Genomic DNA, 21,508 nt, shown 5'->3' with positions numbered 1-21,508 from the left:
ATTTTCTCACACCATAAAGTAAACTCCAAGTGTGGGAGTTCCCTGGTGGTCTAGCAGTTAGGACTCTGCACTTACACTCCCAGGGGCTGGGGTTTGATCCCTGGTCAGGGAACTAAGGTCCTAGAAGCCACAAGGTGTGTCAACAAAAAAAGTAAACTCAAAGTGGATTAAAGACCTAAATGTAAGGCCAGAAACCATAAAAATTCCTAGAAGAAAACTCAGGCAGAATACTCTTTGACATAAATCATAGCAATATTTTTTTTATCCATATCCTAAAGCAAACAAAACCAAAAGTAAACTAATGGGATGTAATCAAAGTTTTGCACAGCAAAGAAAACCATTGACAAAACAAAAAGATAGCCTACTGACTGGGAGAATATATTTGCAAATAATACAGCTGATGGGTTAACATACAAAATGTATAAATAGCTCATGCACCTCAACATCAAAAAATCAAGCAACCTGATTAAAAGAGCAGAGGGACTTCCCTGGCAGTCAAGTGGTTAAGACTCCACACTCCAAGGCAGAAGGTACAGTTCAATCCAGGTTGGGGAACTGGGATCCCGCGTGCCTCATAGGGTGGCCAAAAAGAAAAAGAGCGGAAGACTTGAATGGATATGTTTCCAAAGAAAACATACAGATGGCCAGCCGGTACCCGAAAAGATGCTTAACATCATGAATCATTAGAGATATGCAAATCAGAACTATAATAAGACATCACCTCATACCTGTCAGAGTGGCTATCATCAAAAAGACCACAAATAAACTGTAGCAAGGGTAATGAAGAAAAAGGAACCCTTGTGCACTGTTGGTGGGAATGAAAGTTGGTGCAGTGAATGTGGCAGACAGTAGGGAGGTTCCTTAAAAAAGTAAAAATAGAACAACCCTATCATCCAGCAATTCCACTCCTGGGTATGTATTCAAAGAAAATGAAAACACTAGTTTGAAAAGATACATTCACCCCAGTGATCACAGCAGCACTATTTAGAATAGCCAAGATATAGAAGCATTCTAAGTATCCATCGACTGATGAATGGATAAGGAAATGTGGTAGGTGTATATACAATGGAATACTCTCAACCATAAAAAAGAAAGAAATGCTGCCATTTGCAACAGCTGTTGGAACAGTGAATAGATTTGGAGTGTAATAGGCTTAGTGAAATAAGTCAGAAGAAGACAAATACTATATGATAATCACTAAATGTGGAATCTGAAAAATAAGACAAATTAGTGAATATGACAAAAAAGAAACTGACTCAGATATAAGGAACAATTTAGTGGTTGACAGTGGGGAGGTACAGGCTACTCTGTATAAAATAAATAAGCTACTAGGATATATTGTACAGTTTAGGGAACATAACCAATATTTTATAATATCGGTAAATGGAGTATGTTGCTGCTGCTGCTGCTGCTGCTGCTAAGTCGCTTCAGTCGTGTCCGACTCTGTGCGACCCCATGGACTGCAGCCCACCAGGCTCCTCTGTCCATGGGATTTTCCAGGAAAGAGTACTGGAGTGGGGTGCCATCGCCTTCTCCGAAATGGAGTATAACCTTTAAAAATTGTGACTCACTGTGTGGTACATCTCAAACATATAATATTTTAAATCAGCATCAATTTTTAAAATGAAAAGATGAATGAATATAACAAAACAGAAGCAGACTGGTATAGAAAACAAACTAGTGGGCACTGATGGGGAGAGGGGAAGGAGAGGGGCAGGATGGGGAGGGGTTTAGGAGAAAAAGTATATATAAAGCAAATGACAAGAATGTACTTTACAGCACTGGGAATATAGCCAACATTTTATAATAACTTTTTAATAAATTTTTTTAATTTTTTACTGAATTTCTTACAATATTGCTTTTCTCTTATGTTTCGGTTTTTTGGCCAGTAAGCATGTGGGATCCTAGCTCTCTGACCAGGGATCAAACCCACACCCCCTGTGTTGGAAGGCAAAGTCCTAACCACCAGGGAAGTTCCTATAATAACTTTAAATGCAGCATAACCTATAAAAATTTTGTTTTACACCTGAAACTAATGTAATACCTTAAATCAGCTATACCTAATTATAAATGTATATTTTTTCCTCTTACAAAAAAATAAGTTTCCTGGAAGTCCACTACACTCACATCTGTGGAGTCAGAATCTCCAAGTGTGAGGCCAGGAACCTGTTTTTTCACCTTGCCCAGTTCTTCAGGCTACTTCAGTGTTCTTAGTTTGGCAAGAAAGGCTATTAGCAGAGGATCTCAAGAAAGGAAGGTGTGGGCGTTTGGAGCAATCCGAAGGTTGACACACGCCCACCCACTGCTCTGAGGCCTTCAGGCAGCGCCCGGTCCTGGTGGTTCTTCACTGCCCCACAGCACCAGCAGAGCACTTTTACTCTTGGTTGTTGATCTGGTGAAACTGGGTGAACACCTCGATCTGTGTAAAGCGCATTTCCCAACACTGATCCATCAAGCAGCCTCACGTATTCAATTGGGCAATTTAAAAGCGCTGTGAAGACAGCTCTCTTGGTCCTAGAATCAGGAAGATTGACTGAGTCTTAACCTGGTTCACCTGAGATCTAGGGAATCCCTTGCTGAGTTAGGCCATAAACCCTAGAGCTTTTCAGGTGACAATGTATTTTGAATATTAAAATATTATAGATTCAAAGAATCAGATTTGTAAAAGTTGTTTGTATTATTTCCCCAGTGTACATGTTTAAAATTGTTAGGGATTTCTCTGGCGGTGCAGTGGCTAGGACGCCAAACTTCCCATTGGATTTGGCCCCTGGTTTGGGAACTAAGATCCTCCATGGTTGTGTGTGGGGATGGGGGTGACTGTGGGGGTGTGTGTGTGTGTATGTACTAAGATCCTCCATGGGTATGTGTGGGTGTGTGTCCATGTCCCTCCCCCATGTGTGTGTGTGCAGGCTCTCAGTCACTCAGTCATGTCTGACTCTCTTCGACCCTTTGGACTGTAGCCCACCGGGCTGCTCTGTCCATGGGATTTTCCGGGCAGGAATACTGGAGTGGGTTGCCATTTCCTCCTCCAGGGCATCTTCCTAACCCAGGAATCCAACCTGCATCTCCTGCCTGCATTTTGGGCGGATTCTTTACCGATGAGCCATTGGAGAAGCTCCCCCCAAAAAACACAAAAACCTGAAAACCATTAAAAAAAAATTATTTATGTATTAGTTTTGGCTGTTTTGGGTCTTCATTGCAGCAGACAGGATCTTTCATTTAGATCCGGGGGCTGAGTAGTTGAGATGTGCTGGCTTAGTCACCCCATGAAGTGAAAATGATAGTGCTGGTCGCTCAGTCATCTCCAACTCTTTGTGATTCCCATGGACTGTAGCCCACCAGGCTCCTCTGTCCATGGAATTCTCCAGGCAGAATACTGGAGTGGGTTGCCATTCCCTCCTCCAGGGCATCTTCCTGTCCCAGGTACTGAATCCAGGTCTCCAGCCCGGAGCATGTGGGATTTAGTTTCCCGACCAGTGACAGAACCAGACTTCTTGGCACTGACAGCACAGAGTTCTAACCACTGGACCATCAGAGAATCCCCTGGAAGATGGATTCTTAGCCACTGGACCCCTAGGGAAGTCCCTGAAAGCTTTTTATAAACAAACAGAAAAATAGAATTACAGTATATATACAACTTGACAACTAATCTTCCTTGAAAGAGTGTCATAAGTATTTTTCAGTGTTAGTAGTTCATTGGTTTAGCAAACCTTAGTTGTTGCTGCTGTGAGCTAGTCCTCCTGGATCTGGGGGTGGGGAGAGAACACAGGAGGTGGTGAACCGGTGCTGGGTGAAGAGAATGAGATTTGTTCCGGACATCTCAAGCGAGCTCACACTTCAAGGGACAGCCTAGAGGCATGGTTTGATGCTCGGAAAAGAGAGGGCTAAGCTAGAGATAAACGACGTAGGAGTCAGCAGCTTCTTGGTGAAACCATGGAGGTAAATGAGACCACCCGGAGACAATGGGCAAAGTGAGAATAAGGCCCAAATAGATCCCCATGGATTCCAAGTGTACCTGGTGAAGGAAAGAATCTGTCCAAGAGACTGAAGTTTTAGGGAGATGAGAGAAAAAAGCAAAGGAATGTGTCCTTAGAAGCTGAGGTGGAAGGATTTTTAGGGAGGAAGAAGTGGTTATTTCTTGGTGCCCCTGAGAAAGAAATGGGAATTAAGGATCCTCAGGTGTTACTTGCATCAGGGGGCTTGGATTAACTGAATCAGTGCCAGCAGGTTCAGTTGAGTGGCTCAGAAGCAATCCAGCAGTAGATTGAAACATGAAAGGAAAATAACAAGGGAGAGAAAATTTGTGGACAACGATATGAACAAGAAGTTGAAATACTGAAAGGACGATATTTATACAGTAGACACAGATACTCTTGTGTTTGCTTCCTGCAAATGCCAGTGGATCTGGATTTTAGCACTCTACTGAGAAACCACTGATTTATTCCAGATTTCTTACAGGAGACCTGGTTTGATTCCTCGGTAGGGAAGATCAGCAGGAGAAGGGATAGCCTACCCACTCCAGTATTCTCGGGCTTCCCTTGTGGCTCAGCTAGTAAAGAATCTGCCTGCAATGCGGGAGTCCTGGGTTCGATCCTTGGGTTGGGAAGATCCCCTGGAGAAGGGAAAGGACACCCACTGCAGTATTCTGGCCTGGAGAATTCCATGGACAGTAATAGTCCATGGAGTCGAGAAGAGTCGGACACAGCTGACTTTCACTTTCTCCACCTGTACTCTCCTGGGCCCCACCCTAGAATGTGAGACCTAAGAATTTGCCTTTTTTTTTTTTCTGCCCCTAGCTTTGCTGCTCACGTTCTGGGATCTTAGTTCCCTTACCAGAGATCCAGCCTCCGCAGTGAAAGCCCTTGAGTCCTAACCACTGGACTACCAGGGTATTTCCAGAATTTGCATTTTTGAGGACTTTCCTGGTGGTCCAGTGATTAAGACTCGGTGCTTTCACTGCTGTGGGCCCGAGTTTGATCCCTGCATGGGGAATTAAGATCGCAAAAGCTACTCAGCATGGCAAAAAAAAAAAAAAAAACTTGCATTTTTGAGATGCTTAATAGGTGATTCTTATTTTTTCTAAGTATAAAAAATGCTACTGATCTAGAGTTCCTTGTGTTACTCGGTCATTTTCCTTTTCTCTCCAACTTGTAGATTGAAAAATTTCAAACAATAGAAAAGTTGGGAGGATAGCAGAAGGGGCATTTATAATGATTCACCTAGATTCACCAACTGTTGACTTTTTATCACATTTACTTCTTCTCACCTTTTTTTTTTCTTGAATCATTTAAAAGTAGGTGCAGGGTCAGGGACCAGAGGAAAGTTCAAGAATGAGGGGACATATGTATATCTTTGGTTGATTCATGCTGATATACAGCAGGAACCACCACAACACTGTAATTATCCTCCAATTAAAAATAAATAGGCACTTCCCTGGTGGTCCAGTGGCTAAGACTCTGCACTCCCAGTGCAGGGGGCCTGGGTTCAATCCCTCGTCAGGGAACTAGATCCCACACGCTGCAACTAAGAGATCCTGGGTGCCGAAACTAAGACCTGGTGCAGCCAAATAAATATTTTAAAACAAATAAAGAACAATAAACAAACAAGGCTGTGTGCATGTAAAAAAAAAAAAAAGTAGGTGCAAACATCATGACAGTTTTTTCAAACATCATGTGTTATCCCCAGATACTTCAGCAAGCATCTGCCTAGAATAAGTATTTCTCCTGAACAGCCACAATATCATGATCAAACCTAAGAAATTGAACACTTCTCCAACACAACCCAATAATCAATCCATACTCAGATTTTCCCAACTCTTTGAAAAAAAATTAGCCTTTTCCTTTCAATTTAAGATTTAGACAACATTCATACATTCAATTGTTGTGTCTCTTTAGTCTGCCTTTTTTAGTGTGTGTGATAATTTACTTTTTTTTTAAGAGACCAGTACCTCTTATACAAAGTCATATACATGTTTTTGTCCAATGTTTGTCCCTCTGATTAAATTTAAGTTCAGTAGTTTCAGCCATCCCTGTAGGCAGGCATATCAATAGATACTTGATGAGGTTCTCTTTATTGGTGATACCCTGTTTGGTCTCTTGTTCTACGTGGTGACACCCAGACTTAAGTCATCAGTGGAGTAACACTTTGAGTCCCCTGTGCACTGTTTGTCCCTCTGATTAAATTCAGTACTTTTGGCCGGCTGTGTAGGTGATCCCATCAGAAAGCACTTGATGAGGTTATCTCTTTATCTGCCCGCTGGTGATCCTTGCCTGATTCGTTTGAGAGTGTGTGCAGCAAAATGGTCATTTTCTAATTTGCTCATCCCTTCTACGTTAACTAGCTTATATTCTTCCATAAAGAAGGAACTTCCTCTCTTTAAAATTACTATTGAGTGATAGTAACTTCTTCCCTTGTACTAGTTTTCATTCACGGACTCCCATTTAAAATCTTTTATATGCCAGATTGCATTCATCGTTCTTCCATTTTTGTTAAGTGAAGCCATTATAATTGCCAATATGATTGAGCTTTATTGGATATGAGATGACAAGTGCATCCACACTGAGAAATGTAATTATATCAAAAACTAGGGAACCTAATAATTTAGCCTCTCTGACATAAATAGGGAGTCATGTAGAATCCAGGCTTCTGCATTTGGACAGAGATTAGGTTGTCATACTCCTGACCACCTTACCAGGAACTTGGGCTTGCAACCACTGGCCCAGCCTTTCCTCTCACTTTCTTCCTTGATTATCAGGCTCCACCAACTTTTCTGACCTCACAGCTCCCAAAGGTCCCTGCTCCCAGCGACTCCCTTTGCAAAGACCAGGGTTTATATTTGGTTTTTAGGATTGTATATGCAGATTAGCTGGGAAATGTTTGATTTTCCTCAGCAATGTCTCAAGCGATTGCCATTCTTCTGAGGGCTTCTCTATACCCTGAGAGACATGTTCTAATATAGGGCTTTTCTCATCCCTTGATGTTCTGTCCATATCATCCGGTTCTTCCTTTCTCACTTAGAATGAGGGTTTCCTGACCATGATTTTCTGTAACCTTTCCCCCCTTATTACAAATCAGTACTGTTTATTAGAGGCTTCCCAGGTGGCCCTAGTGGCCTGCCCATGCAGGAGACGCAAGAGACACAGGTTCAAGCCCTGGTTGGGGAGATCCCGTGGAGAGGGAAATGGCAACCAGCTCCAGTATTGCTGCCTGGAAAACCCCCTGGACAGAGGAGACTGGCTGGCTTCAGTCCACGAGGTTGCAAAGAGTTGGACACAACTGACCACACATTGTTAATTAGACAAAAATTAGTAAATACCGATGAGCAAAAAGTTATCTAGACGTTTTGGATTCTCTTAGTATGGGTTGGGTACTTTATATAACTCACTTAAGCCTGACAAGGAACCTAGGATTTGTGTTATCTCGTTTTTTCTTCCTTTGCAGTTGAGGAAAATGAGACTTGAGGTTAAATGAGTGGCTTAGGTTCATTAGCCTAATAAGTTGCAAAGCCAAGACTTGTTATATTACCCTTCCAGAGCTTTTTCCTCTATGTATTCGTGCTGAATTACTTCAGTTGTGTCTGACTCTGTGGGACCCATGGACTATAGCCCGCCAGGCTCCTCTATCCAGGGGATTTTTTAGGCAAGAATATATACGTACATAAAAAATACAGTTCAACAGCATTCGTTTTAATCCAACATCCTTCTCTTTCCCCTCCTCCCGAACCTATCCTCAGGATCGACGAGAATGTGCTGGGAGCCCAGCTCGACGTGGAGGCCGCCCACTCAGAGATCCTCAAGTACTTCCAGTCGGTCACGTCCAACCGGTGGCTCATGGTCAAAATCTTCCTCATCCTCATTGTCTTCTTCATCATCTTTGTGGTCTTCCTTGCCTGAACCCTCTCTACTCTGAGGCACTCCGTGGGGGTTTGGAACCCTTCTGGGAGGGCAGGTGGCCAGAGCTGCCACTGAGCCTGTGCAGGGTGCTTGGGAGAAGGGCCCTGTTTCCTTGGAACTGCTAAGAATGACCACTGCCCTCGGTCCCCCACTCCTTGCCTCTGGCCACCCAGCCCTCCCCTCACCACCCTCCAGCCCATGAAACACACACGGTTCTGGATTTGGACTCTGCTGTGAAGTGGCTGGAAAGGAGCAGAGGCCAACTGAGGGGCTCGTCCGCGAGATTGTCTCCACCAGGAGATTTTTATAAACCCTCCCCAGCCTGTCGCAAAGGGAACTTTGGCAGCAAGGGGAGATGATGCCTTTCCCCACCTTCCTGAGAGCAAGGAGAGGAAGTGAAACTGCCCCAGGGACCAACTTTCCCATCTGGGTTAGAATTTGACCTCTTCTTCCTCTCTTCACCACATGAGGCAGGGGGCCCTGAGCCCCTCAGCGGCCTGCACAACCCCAACTTTGGCTGCAGGTGACTCTCAATCTGCCAAACGTGCTGCAGCCCGTTTTCTCCCAATTACAGCAAGACTGTCAGCCTCACTAGCCATGTCGTCATTTCTGGGTGGGAGCGCCGAAGAAGGGCCTAGGCCGAAATGGAGGGAGCCTGCTGGCCAGTATTACAACTGAAAGGGCTGGACTGATGACCCTGAAGGGCCAGGCTTTGGGCTCTGTACACAGCTGCTTCCAGCAGGCATAACCAAGTGCAGCAGTACTTAATTATCATGGAAAATTCCCTTCAAAGCAGGGTACACGATCCCAGAGTGGGTCTCTGATTAGTGGTAACTTCTAGGACCATCTCCAGAAGTATTTGGACCTGTTTCATCTGCATCTTCCAGTCCCACCATTTTCCTTGGGCTGGATGAAGCAGGAGTTCTGCCTGCTGCCAGGAGTGAAAGGTGAAGAATTTGTTCCCAGCTCCAGCTGAGGCTCTTGGTCCCCTCTTGAAGCCCCTCACCAAATCCAAGCCAGTCACAGGAGAATGAAGTAGAGATCTGCCTGGAATACCTGCCCTACCCTGGAAGGTCAATATGCTTGTTAGTCCTGACCAGGATCCACAACCACATCATTCTGAGGTCACTGGAGTACCCCCATTTCATACACCCCAAAGGAAGCTCAAGCTATAGTGACAACAGTCACACATTGGGCTGGCTGTAGTACCTTGGGGTTGGGAGCGGTAGTTATCTAGGAGAGCCCTGGCCTTTCTTAGCTCTGGCATTTTAATATTTCCTTTCCGTTTGACCTGTGTCCAGGGGGTGCTCTTGCTTGCATCTTAACTTTAGTTGACACACGATGTGGGTTTAAGCATAGCACATCGATGGTGGGTGGGGCGATCTGTGAAGATGATCAAAGCCTGACAAATGAAGTTTTTCTCATTTGACTCCACAACTATTGGGGGGGCGGTTGCATAGATTGGAAATTTATTTCATAATATTTGCTGAGTTCCTGGTACATGCCAGGTATGGTACTGAGCTAGGTGCTGGAGAGAAAAAAAAAGCCATGAATTAGTCAACTCTTTGCTCTCTTGGAGCTTACCTTCTAGTTTTCTATTTCATTTTATAGGCAAGGAAAGCAAGGCATAGATCTGTAGAAGGCAAAGGGCTGAGCTGAGACAAGCCCAGGCTGGATCCTCCTAGGGGTCTTGAAGCGGTCACTCCAAGGCACTGCTCTTCCCATTCCTCAGAAGCCCTTCTTGTGGCCCTCCTTCCCTTTTTCTGTTTGAACCCTGGGGTGCAGTGGCCATCTCTGCTTCAGCGCCAACTTTGGAGGTGCTGCCTACCGGCCGACGATGAAAACAGAGAGCAGGTGCGAGTACTAATCAGGGGGATCAGTAAACTAATGACTACTGGGCGGAGCGTTGGCCTCAAGCTCCGCCTCGGTGTCTCTGCTGGTCGAATGCGCACGCGCGTCTCCCCGTGGCTCCGCCTATGATCGTGGGACGTCGACAGCGCGCGACGCGGTCTCCTTATAAACGCGGTGGTAGCCGGCGTAGGAGCACTTCGACCTAGAGCGCCTGGGCGATCGGACGTCTGGCTAAGTGGGGGCCCGCGCCGCAGCCCGCCCCTCCTCCCAGCCGTGCCATGGCGGACGAGGGAAAGTCATACAACGGTCAGTGCTGGTCCTTGGGCCGGGGAGAGCGGCGATCTGGAGCCCGCTGGGCGGCGCCGGCCTAGGCCGCAGCGCCGGGGCGGGAGGCCGCGAGGGGCCGGGTGTCCGCGGGGAACGGCAGTGAGTGGCGCGGGCCCGGGGCGAGGCAGTCCGGGCCCTGGCTGCACTCGAGGGTGGGTGCCCGGCTCGTTGACCCCAGAATCCTGGCGTTGTGAGCACCTGCGGCTCGGAGCGGGTGGCTGGGCGGTGAGGTGACTGGATTGCTTTGAACTTTGTGGGTGGTGGATGCCTGTCAGTTCAGTTTGACGGCTACAGTAATGTGAGTCAGTACCCTGTTCTTGGGCTGCTGGTGCCCTATTTTCTCCCGTGCGTCCAGTCGGTCTTGCCCCCTCCCCCACCGTCCGCAGCCCTAGCTTTAATATTTTAGACCTACACATTAACTCACTGTTCTAGCCAGAACACTACATTGGGTTTAGGTCCAGAGTAGTGGTTAGGAGCACACGACAGCCAAGGTTTCAATTCTGAGTTGGCCATGCCGATCTTGTGTGAGTTAAACACTCAGGCCTGATTTTCCATCCCCTTAAGGAGGATAGTAACAGTACCTGTCTCCTGAGTTTGTCTCCAGGTGTGTGTGTGTATTAAAACGAGATCGTGTGCGTCGAGCGCCTGACATCGGATAAACTTTTTGATAAGTGTTAACTGCACCTTCTAGTCGTCTATTTTTTCCCTAGGGTCGTTTCATGAGATTCAAAGTTTGTGGAGTACTGGGCTTCCCTGGTGGCTCAGAGGGTAAAGCGTCTGCCTGCAATGCAGGAAACCCGGGTTCGATTTCTGGGTTGGGAAGATCCCCTGGAGAAGGAAATAGCAACCCACTCCAGTATTCTTGCCTGGAAAATCCCATGGATGGAGAAGCCTGGTAGGCTATAGTCCATGGGGTGGCAAAGAGTCGGACACGACTGAGCGACTTCACTTCACTTCATAGGTCTCTTTTTAAGAAGCCATTGAGAGGAACGTATTCCTGGAGAACATTCAAGGACCCTTGGTGAAGCACCCTATCTGCCCCTAGAACCTGAATTCAGGAGCTGTCTCCTGAGTTAAGAGGCATCTCTGACCAAGGAAACTAAGAGTTCACTCCCTGAACTTCAGAGTTTGAGAATAAGATTTATAAAAGAAACCATTAGATTGATCATACTTGTAACTGATGTTTGTACTCAGTAGGCAAAAGGAGTATTGATTAAGTTAATGTAATCATCATGATTGGTTTACCTGGATATGAAAGAGGTCACTTGGGGTTAAGTTGATGTGGGTGGGCAGACAGCAGATTTCAGGTGACTTTTTGGAGAATGAGTCGTGTCCAGTTACACTTGGGTCACTTCAACATTCACTTCAGAGTGGCAGTTTTTTAATATGGTTGATTTACAACATTATATTAGTTTTCAGGTATGACATGAAAGAGAACATAGTGATTCAGTATTATGATAGATTATACCCCATTAAAAGTTATTACAAAATAATGGCTGTCACTCCCCATGCAATAATATATCATTGTTGCCTATCCATTTTATACTTAGTAGTTGCTGCTGCTGCTGCTGCTGCTGCTAAGTCGCTTCAGTCGTGTCCGACTCTGTGCGACCCCAGAGACGGCAGCCCACCAGGCTCCCCTGTCCCTGGGATTCTCCAGGCAAGAACACTGGAGTGGGTTGCCATTTCCTTCTCCAATGCATGAAAGGGAAAGTGAAGTCTCTCAGTCATGTCCAACCCTCATCGACCCCATGGACTGCAGCCTTCCAGGCTCCTCCGTCCATGGGATTTTCCAGGCAAGAGTACTGGAATGGGGTGCCATTAGGAGTTGGTATCTCTTAATCCCATAACCTTATCTTGCCCCTCCTGCTTTCCCTCTCCCTACTGATAACCACGAGTTTGTTATCTATATCTGTGAGTCTGTTTCTGTTTTGCTAAATATATTCGTTTTAGTTTTTACATATGTGATATCAGACAGTATTTGTCTTTTTGCGACTTATTTTACTAAGTATAATAACCTCCACGTCCATTCATGTTGTTGCAGTGGCAAGATTCCATTCTTTTTTATGGCTGAGTAGTATTTCATTGTGTGTGTGTGTATACCACATCTTCTTTATCCATTAGTCCCTTGATGGACATTTGGATTGCTTCCATCTTTCCCTGTGTAAACAGTGTTGCTATGAACAATGAGATGCAGGTATCTTTTTTTTTTAATTGACCTGAAAACAAGTGAAGCTCATATGTATTCTTCCCTTTTTCTTAGTTTTGATGCTTTAAAGAAAAATCTTTTTATTGGAGTATAGTTGATTTACAGCAAAGTGATTCAGTTATACGTGTATCTGTTGTTTTTCAGATTATTTTCTCAGGGAGGTTATTACAGTACTGAGTAGAGTTCCCTGTGCTATATACAGTGGGTCCTTGCTGACTATCTATTTCAGATAATAGTAGTGTGCAGATGTTAATTCCCACTTCCTCATTTATGCATGTATCTTTTAAAATTAGTACTTTTTGCTTTTTTCTGGATGTATAATTGGAGTGAATTTGCAGGATCGTATGGTAGTTCTAGTTTCAGTGTTTTGAGGCGAGAATAAGACTTAAAAGAAGCCTTTCAATTGGTCGTAGTTGTAACTAACATTTGTGCTTTATAGGCAAAAGAAGTATTGTTTACTGAAAGCTGATGTAATCATTGTGATTGACTTTTCAAGATGTGATCAAATTTTGAGTAGGGGTAGTCTTAGAGAGTGAACTTATGGTTACCAGGGAGAGGTGGGTAGGGAAGGGACAGATTGGGAGTTTGGGATGGACATGTACACACTGCTCTATTTACAATGAATAACCAACAAGGACCTACTGTATAGCACAGGGAATGCTGCTCAGTATTCTGTTAACAATCTATTTAGGAAAAGAATTTTAAAAAGAATAGATACATGTATAGTTAAAACTGAATCATTTTGTTGTACACCTGAAACTAACACATTATTAATCAGCTATACTCCAGTGTAAAATAAAAAGTTAAGATGATTTTTTTGAGTGGGGTTAAGTAGATTTGGGAGGGAGAGAAAAGCAGACCTCAGGTGACTCTCGGGAGTCTGAGTTGTATCCAGTTGCACTTGAGACACTCACTTCCACATTCTGCTTCTCCTTTCTCTAGTTCCAGTTTCTGCTTCACTTTTCTCAAAAGACTTCACATAGTTTTCCAGTCACTGAGGTTGCCACCCCACCGAGAGGGTTCTTTCCCTGGACAGGCAGAGGAGTTTGCACAGAGGTGGCCTCTGTGGTGGCTGTGTATTTCATCTGATAGTGCAGGGTGCTGGATAGTGTGATTGCCAAGCAAGATAGCTGAAGCAGTGGTGTATTCTCTTCTTTTTAAAATATTCGAATATGTATTTGGCTGTGCCAGGTCTTAGTTGCAGCACATGGGATCTTTTTTTTTTTTTTAATGGTGGCATGCAAATTCTTAGTCAAGGCATGTGGAATCCAGTTCCCTGACCACGGGTCAGACTCGGGGCCCTCTGCGTTAGGAATAGGGAGTCTTAGCCACTGGACCACCAGTGAAGTCCCTCCAGTGATGTATTTTCTAATTTTTGTTTTGTTTCCAAACCCAGAGCACGATGATCGAGTTAGTTTCCCTCAAAGAAGAAAGAAAGGCCGGGGCCCTTTCCGGTGGAAATCCGGCGAGGGGAACCGGAGGTCCGGAAGAGGGGGCTCCAGCGTTCGGTCCTCCCGCTTGGAGGATGACGACAGAGACGTGGCGATGAGCGATGTCCAGGATGCTCCCCGAGTACGATAGTAAGTAACCAGTTGGTCTGGTTTGAGTTTAGTGGCCCCCTCATTTATGTGGCCCTCTTACTGCACATGTCATTTCTCTTCCAGCTGGAAGGGAGAGAAATGCCAGGACCAGCTTACTGGTAGCTGATAGTTGTGGTCCTGATAACAGTGCAGGAAGATCTTTGAGAAGACATTCCTAACCTTTGTGAATGTTTTATTCTCTCCTTCCCCACAGTACCCCCTATACTGCACGTCCCAACCGTCGGGGTGATAACTGGAACGAGCGGACTCGAATTCATGTTACTCTGCCCCTGCGGAGAGATCGGGGTGCTGCAGAGAGGGGAGGGGCTGGCACCAGCCAGGACGGGACATCCAAGAACTGGTTTAAGATTACAGTGAGTATCTTGAGAGATCCACGGAGCAGGGGAGCTAAGGTGTTGGGCTCACCGTTAAGGTGTTCACCTCTCACATTACAAAATCAGCTGTTTACTCCACAATCAGGGAACCATTCTTGCTGCTAAGAATCAATATGTTCGAACATCTATGAGCAGCTTCAGAAAAGAAGAGAGGCAGCAGGATGGGAAGGCCATGAAAGGGAAATGTGATAATTGTGGTTGGCAGGTGGGAGAGCTCCTCCAGATGTGAGGAGCTGAGTGTGGAGTGGAGGGCCCTTGAGTTCTCTGAAGGGCAGGTAGGTTATAAATGATGTCTTAGAACTTGTAGAATCAAACATTTGCATTCTTTGAGGACTAATAAGTCTAAATGGACAAAAGGGGGAGTTTCTGTCCCTTTAAGGGACAGAAATGAGGCCCAAATGAGTTCATATTTGGCTTGAGTAGAATACTCTTTATTTTTTGGCCTCACCATGCAACCTGTGGGGTCTTAGTTCTCCAACCAGGGATTGAATTCCCAGCAGTGGAAGCTCAGAATCCTAACCACTGAAGCACCAGGGAATTCCCAGAAAACTTTTAAGTTGACTGTTTCTCCAGAAAGTCTTCTGGAGCTTGGCAGGTGAGCTGAAAGGAGCACTGGAGGGCCTGCTGTTCACGTAGTGACATGTTGTTCCTGTCTCTTCTCTTTCTCGCATCTAGATCCCTTATGGCAGGAAATACGACAAGTCATGGCTCCTGAATGTGATTCAGAGCAAGTGCAGTGTCCCTTTTACTCCCATTGAGGTAAGAGAAGGCCTGAGTGGCTGACTGTACACCAAGGAGGGTGGAGGTACCAGCTGGGCTCGGGGCTCTGGGCTCCAGGTCTGATGCCCTTGTTCCCTCTTCTTGCAGTTTCACTATGAAAACACACGGGCCCAGTTTTTTGTGGAGGACGCCAGTACGGCCTCTGCACTGAAGGCTGTTAACTATAAGATTTTGGATCGGGAGAACCGCAGGGTGTGTATGAAGGGCCTGGTTTGGTTGGGGGTGGGGTCTGGTGCTCAGGGTATAGACTGGCTCTTGGTCCTGGGGCTCAGGCCTTCCCGGAGTTCACCCTGTCCGTGTGTGTCTCCCCTGCAGATATCTATCATCATCAACTCCTCTTCTCCACCCCATTCTGTGCAGAATGAACTGAAGCCAGAACAAGTAGAGCAGCTAAAGGTGAGGCCGGCACCTGAGTCTTAGCAGTTTCCCCCTCCCCCATCCCTCCCTCCCCGCCAACAACTCCAGTGACCACTGAATCCTCTGTCTTCCTCTGCAGCTGATCATGAGCAAAAGATACGATGGCTCCCAGCAAGCACTTGACCTCAAGGGCCTCCGTTCAGACCCAGGTACAGGTCGGATACAGGTTGATTCTGCCTCACCCATTCTTAGATTGGTGGAGACAGAGGGGGATCTCTCAGCAGGGAAAATCTTGAGGGTGCTGTGGTGGGCACGCTGGCCTGGGCAGGCCCTCTCAGACTTCCCTTTGCTTCCTGCAGATTTAGTGGCCCAGAACATTGACGTTGTCCTGAACCGTAGAAGCTGCATGGCAGCCACCCTGCGAATCATCGAAGAGAACATCCCTGAGGTGAGGACTTTGTCCCACTAGGTGGGAGGAAGCAGGGTCGGGTACGTAGGATGGGGTCGGGAGGCAGTCGGGAGGCAGGTTTGTTTCTCATCCGCTGACCGGTGGTGCTTCCTCTAAATTCTCCTCTCCCCACAGCTATTGTCCTTGAACTTGAGCAACAACAAGCTCTACCGGCTGGATGACTTGTCCAGCATTGTGCAGAAAGCACCCAATCTAAAGATCCTAAATCTCTCTGGAAATGAGGTGAGTTTGAGAGCCCGGCTGTGTTTGGATAGGGTGGACAGAGGTGCAGAGAGCTTGCCTCATGGCAGCAAGAGGCCGGGAGGGCATTTAAGAGGTGGGGATAGGGGGAACCTAGCTGGCTCTCTTTACCAACGTGTCTTTCCCGCCTTTCCTCCCTATCCTTTGCAGCTAAAGTCGGAGCGGGAGTTGGACAAGATCAAAGGGCTGAAGCTGGAAGAGCTCTGGCTTGACGGAAACACCCTGTGCGACACCTTCCGAGACCAGTCCACCTACATCAGGTCAGTTATAAGCTTTATCTCCCCTCCTGGGGACCTTCACCCCCTGGGAGGCTGAGCGGATGCACCCGGATCACTGCCCATCTGCAGGAGATGTGCAGCCCTCAGCTGGAACCACCTGTCCTTGGGGAGGATCGTGTGTTCCTCCATTGTGTCTGCCCATGACCCCTAGCTTTGCCCCAGGCCTCCTTTCCTTTCTTCTCACCTGACTGCCTCTGTGCTGGCTCTGTGGCCTTTCTCCTTCCTTCCTGAACACAGCCTTCTCTAGACTCTTCCTCCTCTTTTGTTTCAAGAAGAGCATCTCCCTTTCTCCACCATGATCAGGGGGTGTCTTGCATATTACACTCCCATACGTGGAGTTGCTTTGAGCCAAGAGCCTGGTTACCCCTGGGCAGGGAAAACCCTCCCTCCCTGGGACTTTCTGCTGATGGGCCTCCCCTCCTCTGTCCGGTGACAGCCCCTCTTGCCCTGTTGCCAAGAGGGGCTCAGTTCTCACAATCACTTTGCCCAAGGCTACTGCTTGGGTTTTCCTGCCCATGCTGAGGTTGAGGCCTCCTGGTGGCTGGTGCCATGCACTCTGTCGCTCTTGCCCAAGGCTGTGAGCTGGGCCCTCCCTGGAGGAGAAACCTGGGTTCCCTAAGACACGTGACCAGAGCCGGGGCCCCGCCAGCAGGCGAGGGAATCCCAAGGCAGGTGCTGGGCGTGGAGGCCACGGGGGCATAGGCTATCCAGGAGACAGAGAACTGACCCTCTCTGGGGGCGCTGCCCCTCCCTCACTCGCACACCTCATATCACCCTGCTTGGCCCCGGAGGATGGCTGGTTAGCCAGAGACGGGTAAGATTCCTCAGGGAAGGAACAACCTAAGACAGGCACAGTCGCAGAGGGGCCATCAGGAGAGAACTCGGGGGCCAACAGTGGTGGGGCACAGACCCTCACCCCCCCAGCTTTACAGGGGCCTGAGCCCTCACCCCTTCGGAGGGAGATCTCCTGCCCCCATGGCTGCTTTGCTTCCCACGCCCAGCTCAGATCGGGACCCAGGTAGCAGACAGACACCTGGCTGATAGCAGCTGCCCTCACCACAGCAAAGATGTTTCTCACTTCCTCCTTGGACCACAGGAGAAGGGAGCCAAAAGAGAGGGCTGTGTCAGGCGCCCCTTCCCCTCGGCTCTCCCCAGTCTTTCTCAATGACTCTCCACTGTGCATTGCTTTCGCTTTGTCTTTGCTTTCTCTTTCCTTTTTCTCTTTCCTCGCCTGAATCTCCCTGGTCTCTTCTTTGCCCCCTCCTCTCCTTCCTCTTCTCTCTCCTCTCCCCTCTCTTCCTCCTTGGCCTCTCCTCTCCCTGAGCCTTGCTCGTCTCCCTGCCCCAACATCCTGTGCCATTTCTGTGGTGTGTTCTGGTCTTGGCCACGGCCAGACCTGGCAGAAGTGATGGACACCTGTTGAGGCAGCGGAGCCCTTGGGCTCCCACCCCATTCCCTCCTCCCGGGGCTGCGCAGGTGAGTAGGTGGAAGGTAAGGGGGACGAGGACGGAGGAGAGGTCCTGGCTTAACGCCTGGGCCGGGAGCGCTGCCCCTGCAGTGCTCGGAGTCAGGCAGAGAGCGTCATCCTTCAAGGCAGTCATTTTTGGATGCCCCAGATGAGGTGGGGAGTGGGGTTATTTTTCCTGGAGCTCAGAGGCTGGGGAAGAGTGAGAGCACAAGGAGGATGGGATGGGCTGTCCCTCAGGCACGGGTGTTTTTGCTCCTAGAGCAGCCCAGGAGGCACAGTGGCTCTGAAACATTACTCACTTATGTCCCGTTCTTGACAGCGCCGTTCGAGAGCGATTTCCAAAACTACTGCGACTGGTGAGTACCTCATTTTTTTCATTCTCTTCTGAGGAGCACAGTGCCTGCCTCCCTCAGTCTTGCCTAATGTGCCTTTATATGATCACTAATTTGGGGATGTGGAGCCCTTTGATAATCTAGCAAAGATTTCATGTATATATTAACAAAGGTTATAATCCTTCTTCCCAGAGAGATGCCTGTAGATGATAGTTGCATCTATTGGGATTCATAGACCCCTTTCCATTTCTTTCTTACTTGACCTTGGACCCTTTTACTCTTAGTTCTCCCATCTAATTATTCATCCAGCCTTTAAAAGAAAAAATTATTTGGCTCTGCTGGGTCTTAGTTGCGGCCCACCAACTCTTAGTTACGGCATGTGGGATCTAGTTCCCTGACCAGGGATTGAACCCAAGCCCCCTGCACTGGGAGTGGGGAGCCTTAGCCCTGGACTGCCAGGGAAGTCCCTCATCTAGCCTTCTTTCACTGGTTTACATCATCGTCTTTGACTTCCTTTCTGCAGGATGGCCATGAGTTACCCCCACCAATTGCTTTTGATGTTGAAGCCCCCACAACGTTACCACCTTGCAAGGTAAGTGGTGGGGTGGCATCTGGGGAGCACAGAGCTAGAACTCATGTTGGGAGGAGAGTCCTGGTACCATGGTCCTGTTTGATTGGAGTCTGATTCCAGGGGAGCTACTTTGGAACAGAGACCCTGAAGAATCTGGTCCTGCACTTCTTGCAGCAGTAAGTATCTTGGGTGTCCTGAGGTTGGGGAGCGGTGGGCCCAGCACGACTCAGGCTTGAGAGCTGTCCGTCCCTTTGTAGATCCAGCCTGTGGAGCTGAACCCTCCCCTCCCGTCCCCCACAGGTACTATGCGGTTTATGACTCGGGAGACCGGCAGCGGCTCCTGGATGCCTACCATGACGGAGCCTGCTGCTCCCTGAGCATTCCTTTCACTCCCCAGAACCCTGCCCGGTGAGTAGCACATCCCAGAACTTGCTCAGCAGACACTGGCCAGCACATGCAGCATCGCCACTGCTCTGACCACTGCCTCTTTTTCTTCTTATTCCCCCAGAAGTAACTTGGCCGAGTACTTCAAGGATAGCAGGAATGTGAAGAAGCTTAAAGACCCTAGTAAGTGTGTGATGTGAGCCAAACAGGTTGGGAGAAGGGCATGGGAAGGAGTCAGTCTGGGTTCAGTGTGTGGCAGCTCCTAACCTCGGCTTCTCCTCCTCCCACAGCCCTGCGGTTCCGACTGCTGAAGCACACACGTCTCAACGTGGTGGCCTTCCTCAACGAGTTGCCCAAAACTCAGCATGACATCAATTCCTTCGTGGTAGACATAAGTGCACAGACAGTAAGCACCTATTTCTCCCTTGACAGAAGCCTGGATTTGGGGAAGGGGCAGTCCTTAAGAGGCAGGGAGGGACTTGGGCTCTGCTGGGAGCCTAGATGGTACCTGATGTTGCTGCTTCTCTTTCAGAGCACATTGCTGTGTTTCTCTGTCAACGGAGTCTTCAAAGAAGGTAAGTATCTTTGGAGTCCTGAGTTTGTGGCGTGGTCCCTGTCCCAGCTAGTCGTTCTGAGCACTCTCAGCTTCCAAGCTCCCTTCTCTTCTTCCTTGACCACCTTCTCCCTTTCTGCCCCCAAACCTGTCCTCACCTGTCTCTCCTGTCTTGGCTCTGGGAACAGCCTGATGATTAGAAGGACACAGACTTTGGAGGCAGACAGTTCTGAGCTTCCATCCCCAACCTTGGTCCTCTGTGTCTGTGAGCAGTTTACATGACCTCTGAACCTGACTGTTTGTAAAAGAAAGAGATTCATAATAGACATCTCATTATGTGTTTGGGGAGTAAGTGAAGTGATTTATAAAGTGCCTGACACAGGGCCTGGCCCACAGATACAAATAAATAACTAGTGGGATGAAAGTGTTACTATTGTCCTCTCTAACCTCTGACACTCCTCCCTGCTCTACTCCTCTGTGCACACAGAATCACCCCTGTTTGGCCTGCTTAGGGTTCTCTGTATCAAATCAGACTATGATTTTTGAGAAGCTGTTTGAAAACATAAAACATGAATGACTCTGATGGGTCATCACCATTGTTATCATTGCAGTGGATGGAAAGTCTCGGGACTCCTTGCGAGCCTTTACCCGGACATTCGTCGCTGTTCCTGCCAGCAATTCAGGGTGAGTGTCTGACTTACCATGTTGGGTCCCAGTCCCAATGCATGGCTGCCACTGTGGAAAAGTGGTTTAACAATATTCACTTCCTGAGTCTGTTGTGAAGGTAAATGAGGGTTGGGGAAGAATGTATAATTCCAATCTGTTTGGTAGATAATCCCATATGTGGATTCCATGGGAAAGTGGGTAAATGATAAAGGAACCTTGTGGGTATTGAAAGACTGAGTGTCAAGTGAGAATAGGAATGATGTTGGGAGGATGAGGTTATCTTCTGTCTGTCCAGCTGTCTAAGGTGCTTTTTGTCTCCAAGGTTGTGCATCGTCAACGATGAGCTGTTTGTGCGGAATGCCAGTGCTGATGAGATCCAGAGAGCCTTTGCCATGCCTGCACCCACACCTTCCTCCAGCCCAGTGCCCACCCTCTCCCCAGAGCAGCAGGAAATGCTGCAGGCATTCTCTACCCAGTCTGGCATGAACATTGAGTGGTCCCAGAAGTGAGTACTGAGCATGTGTAGGAAATGGGGTAAACTGAAGTAGTGCTGGTGGTGAAAAATAAGTGCCCCTAAAATTTTTAAAGCCCAAACTTGTAGTTCTAATGGAGGTGCCTATTCTTACCCTACTCCAGGTGCCTCCAGGACAACAACTGGGACTACACCAGGTCTGCCCAGGCCTTTACTCACCTCAAGGTAAGATTTGAAAACAGGTGGCAAAGAGAGCACCAGGCCTTCGAGAGGGTCAGGGAGGCTTGGGGCATGGCATGGACCACCTGGCTCTGCTGACCTTTTTATGTTTCTTTAAGGCCAAGGGTGAGATCCCAGAAGTGGCATTCATGAAGTGATCCATAGTCGTGCCCCAGAAGACCCCTGTAAATAGCCCCTGGATGTACTGATGTCTCCTCTCCGGCCCGAGGCCGCCCTGTGACTGTGACCGAGGAGGGAGGGCTGCTGGATCCTTCTCCTCACCTGCCTTCTGGAAGCCTCCAGAAGATTGAGCCTCCCTGGTGCCAGGAAGCCAAAGCTTACTTTGTAGAACTGACACTAAAATACCCGAAGGACTTAGGTGCTTTGTGTATTTAACCCCAGGATCCTCCCTACTTTTTAAGATAAAGAATGGTATTGTATTTGGTGTCCAGCATGCTGAGTTAT

General features: G+C 47.7%; 2 protein-coding genes across 4 annotated transcripts in view; both read left to right on the top strand.

Moving 5' to 3' along the window:
- Positions 1–8,480, top strand: part of STX5 (syntaxin 5) — a 28,520-nt gene extending 20,040 nt beyond the window's left edge. Inside the window, exon 11 of one of the 2 annotated variants that reach the window (XM_040256068.1) lies at positions 7,733–8,480. In XM_040256068.1, the coding sequence (XP_040112002.1) occupies positions 7,733–7,892 (160 nt within the window). In that variant the 3' untranslated portion in view covers positions 7,893–8,480. The remainder of the gene's footprint in view (positions 1–7,732) is intronic. The other variant, XM_040256069.1, reaches the window with a different exon arrangement.
- Positions 8,481–9,898: 1,418 nt separating this feature from the next.
- Positions 9,899–21,488, top strand: NXF1 (nuclear RNA export factor 1). 2 transcript variants are annotated; one of them, XM_040256061.1, is made up of 21 exons: positions 9,909–10,049; positions 13,676–13,859; positions 14,074–14,233; positions 14,930–15,013; positions 15,122–15,226; positions 15,350–15,430; positions 15,531–15,600; positions 15,751–15,839; positions 15,975–16,082; positions 16,251–16,360; positions 18,166–18,202; positions 18,702–18,770; positions 18,870–18,925; positions 19,050–19,157; positions 19,258–19,316; positions 19,424–19,539; positions 19,666–19,708; positions 20,298–20,370; positions 20,675–20,857; positions 20,989–21,049; positions 21,163–21,480. In XM_040256061.1, the coding sequence occupies exons 1-21, from the start codon at positions 10,022–10,024 to the stop codon at positions 21,199–21,201; spliced, it is 1,863 nt and encodes a 620-aa protein (XP_040111995.1). In that variant the 5' UTR covers positions 9,909–10,021; the 3' UTR covers positions 21,202–21,480. The 2 variants fall into 2 exon arrangements, with proteins under 2 accessions (XP_040111994.1, XP_040111995.1); XM_040256060.1 differs by having other exon boundaries at positions 9,899–10,049; positions 19,424–19,708; positions 21,163–21,488.
- Positions 21,489–21,508: the final 20 nt, after the last annotated feature.

This window comes from Oryx dammah, unplaced genomic scaffold (assembly GCF_014754425.2).
Source record: "Oryx dammah isolate SB20612 unplaced genomic scaffold, SCBI_Odam_1.1 HiC_scaffold_15, whole genome shotgun sequence".
NCBI lineage: Eukaryota > Metazoa > Chordata > Mammalia > Artiodactyla > Bovidae > Oryx > Oryx dammah.
This window is presented reverse-complemented; position numbering and strand designations above follow the sequence as displayed.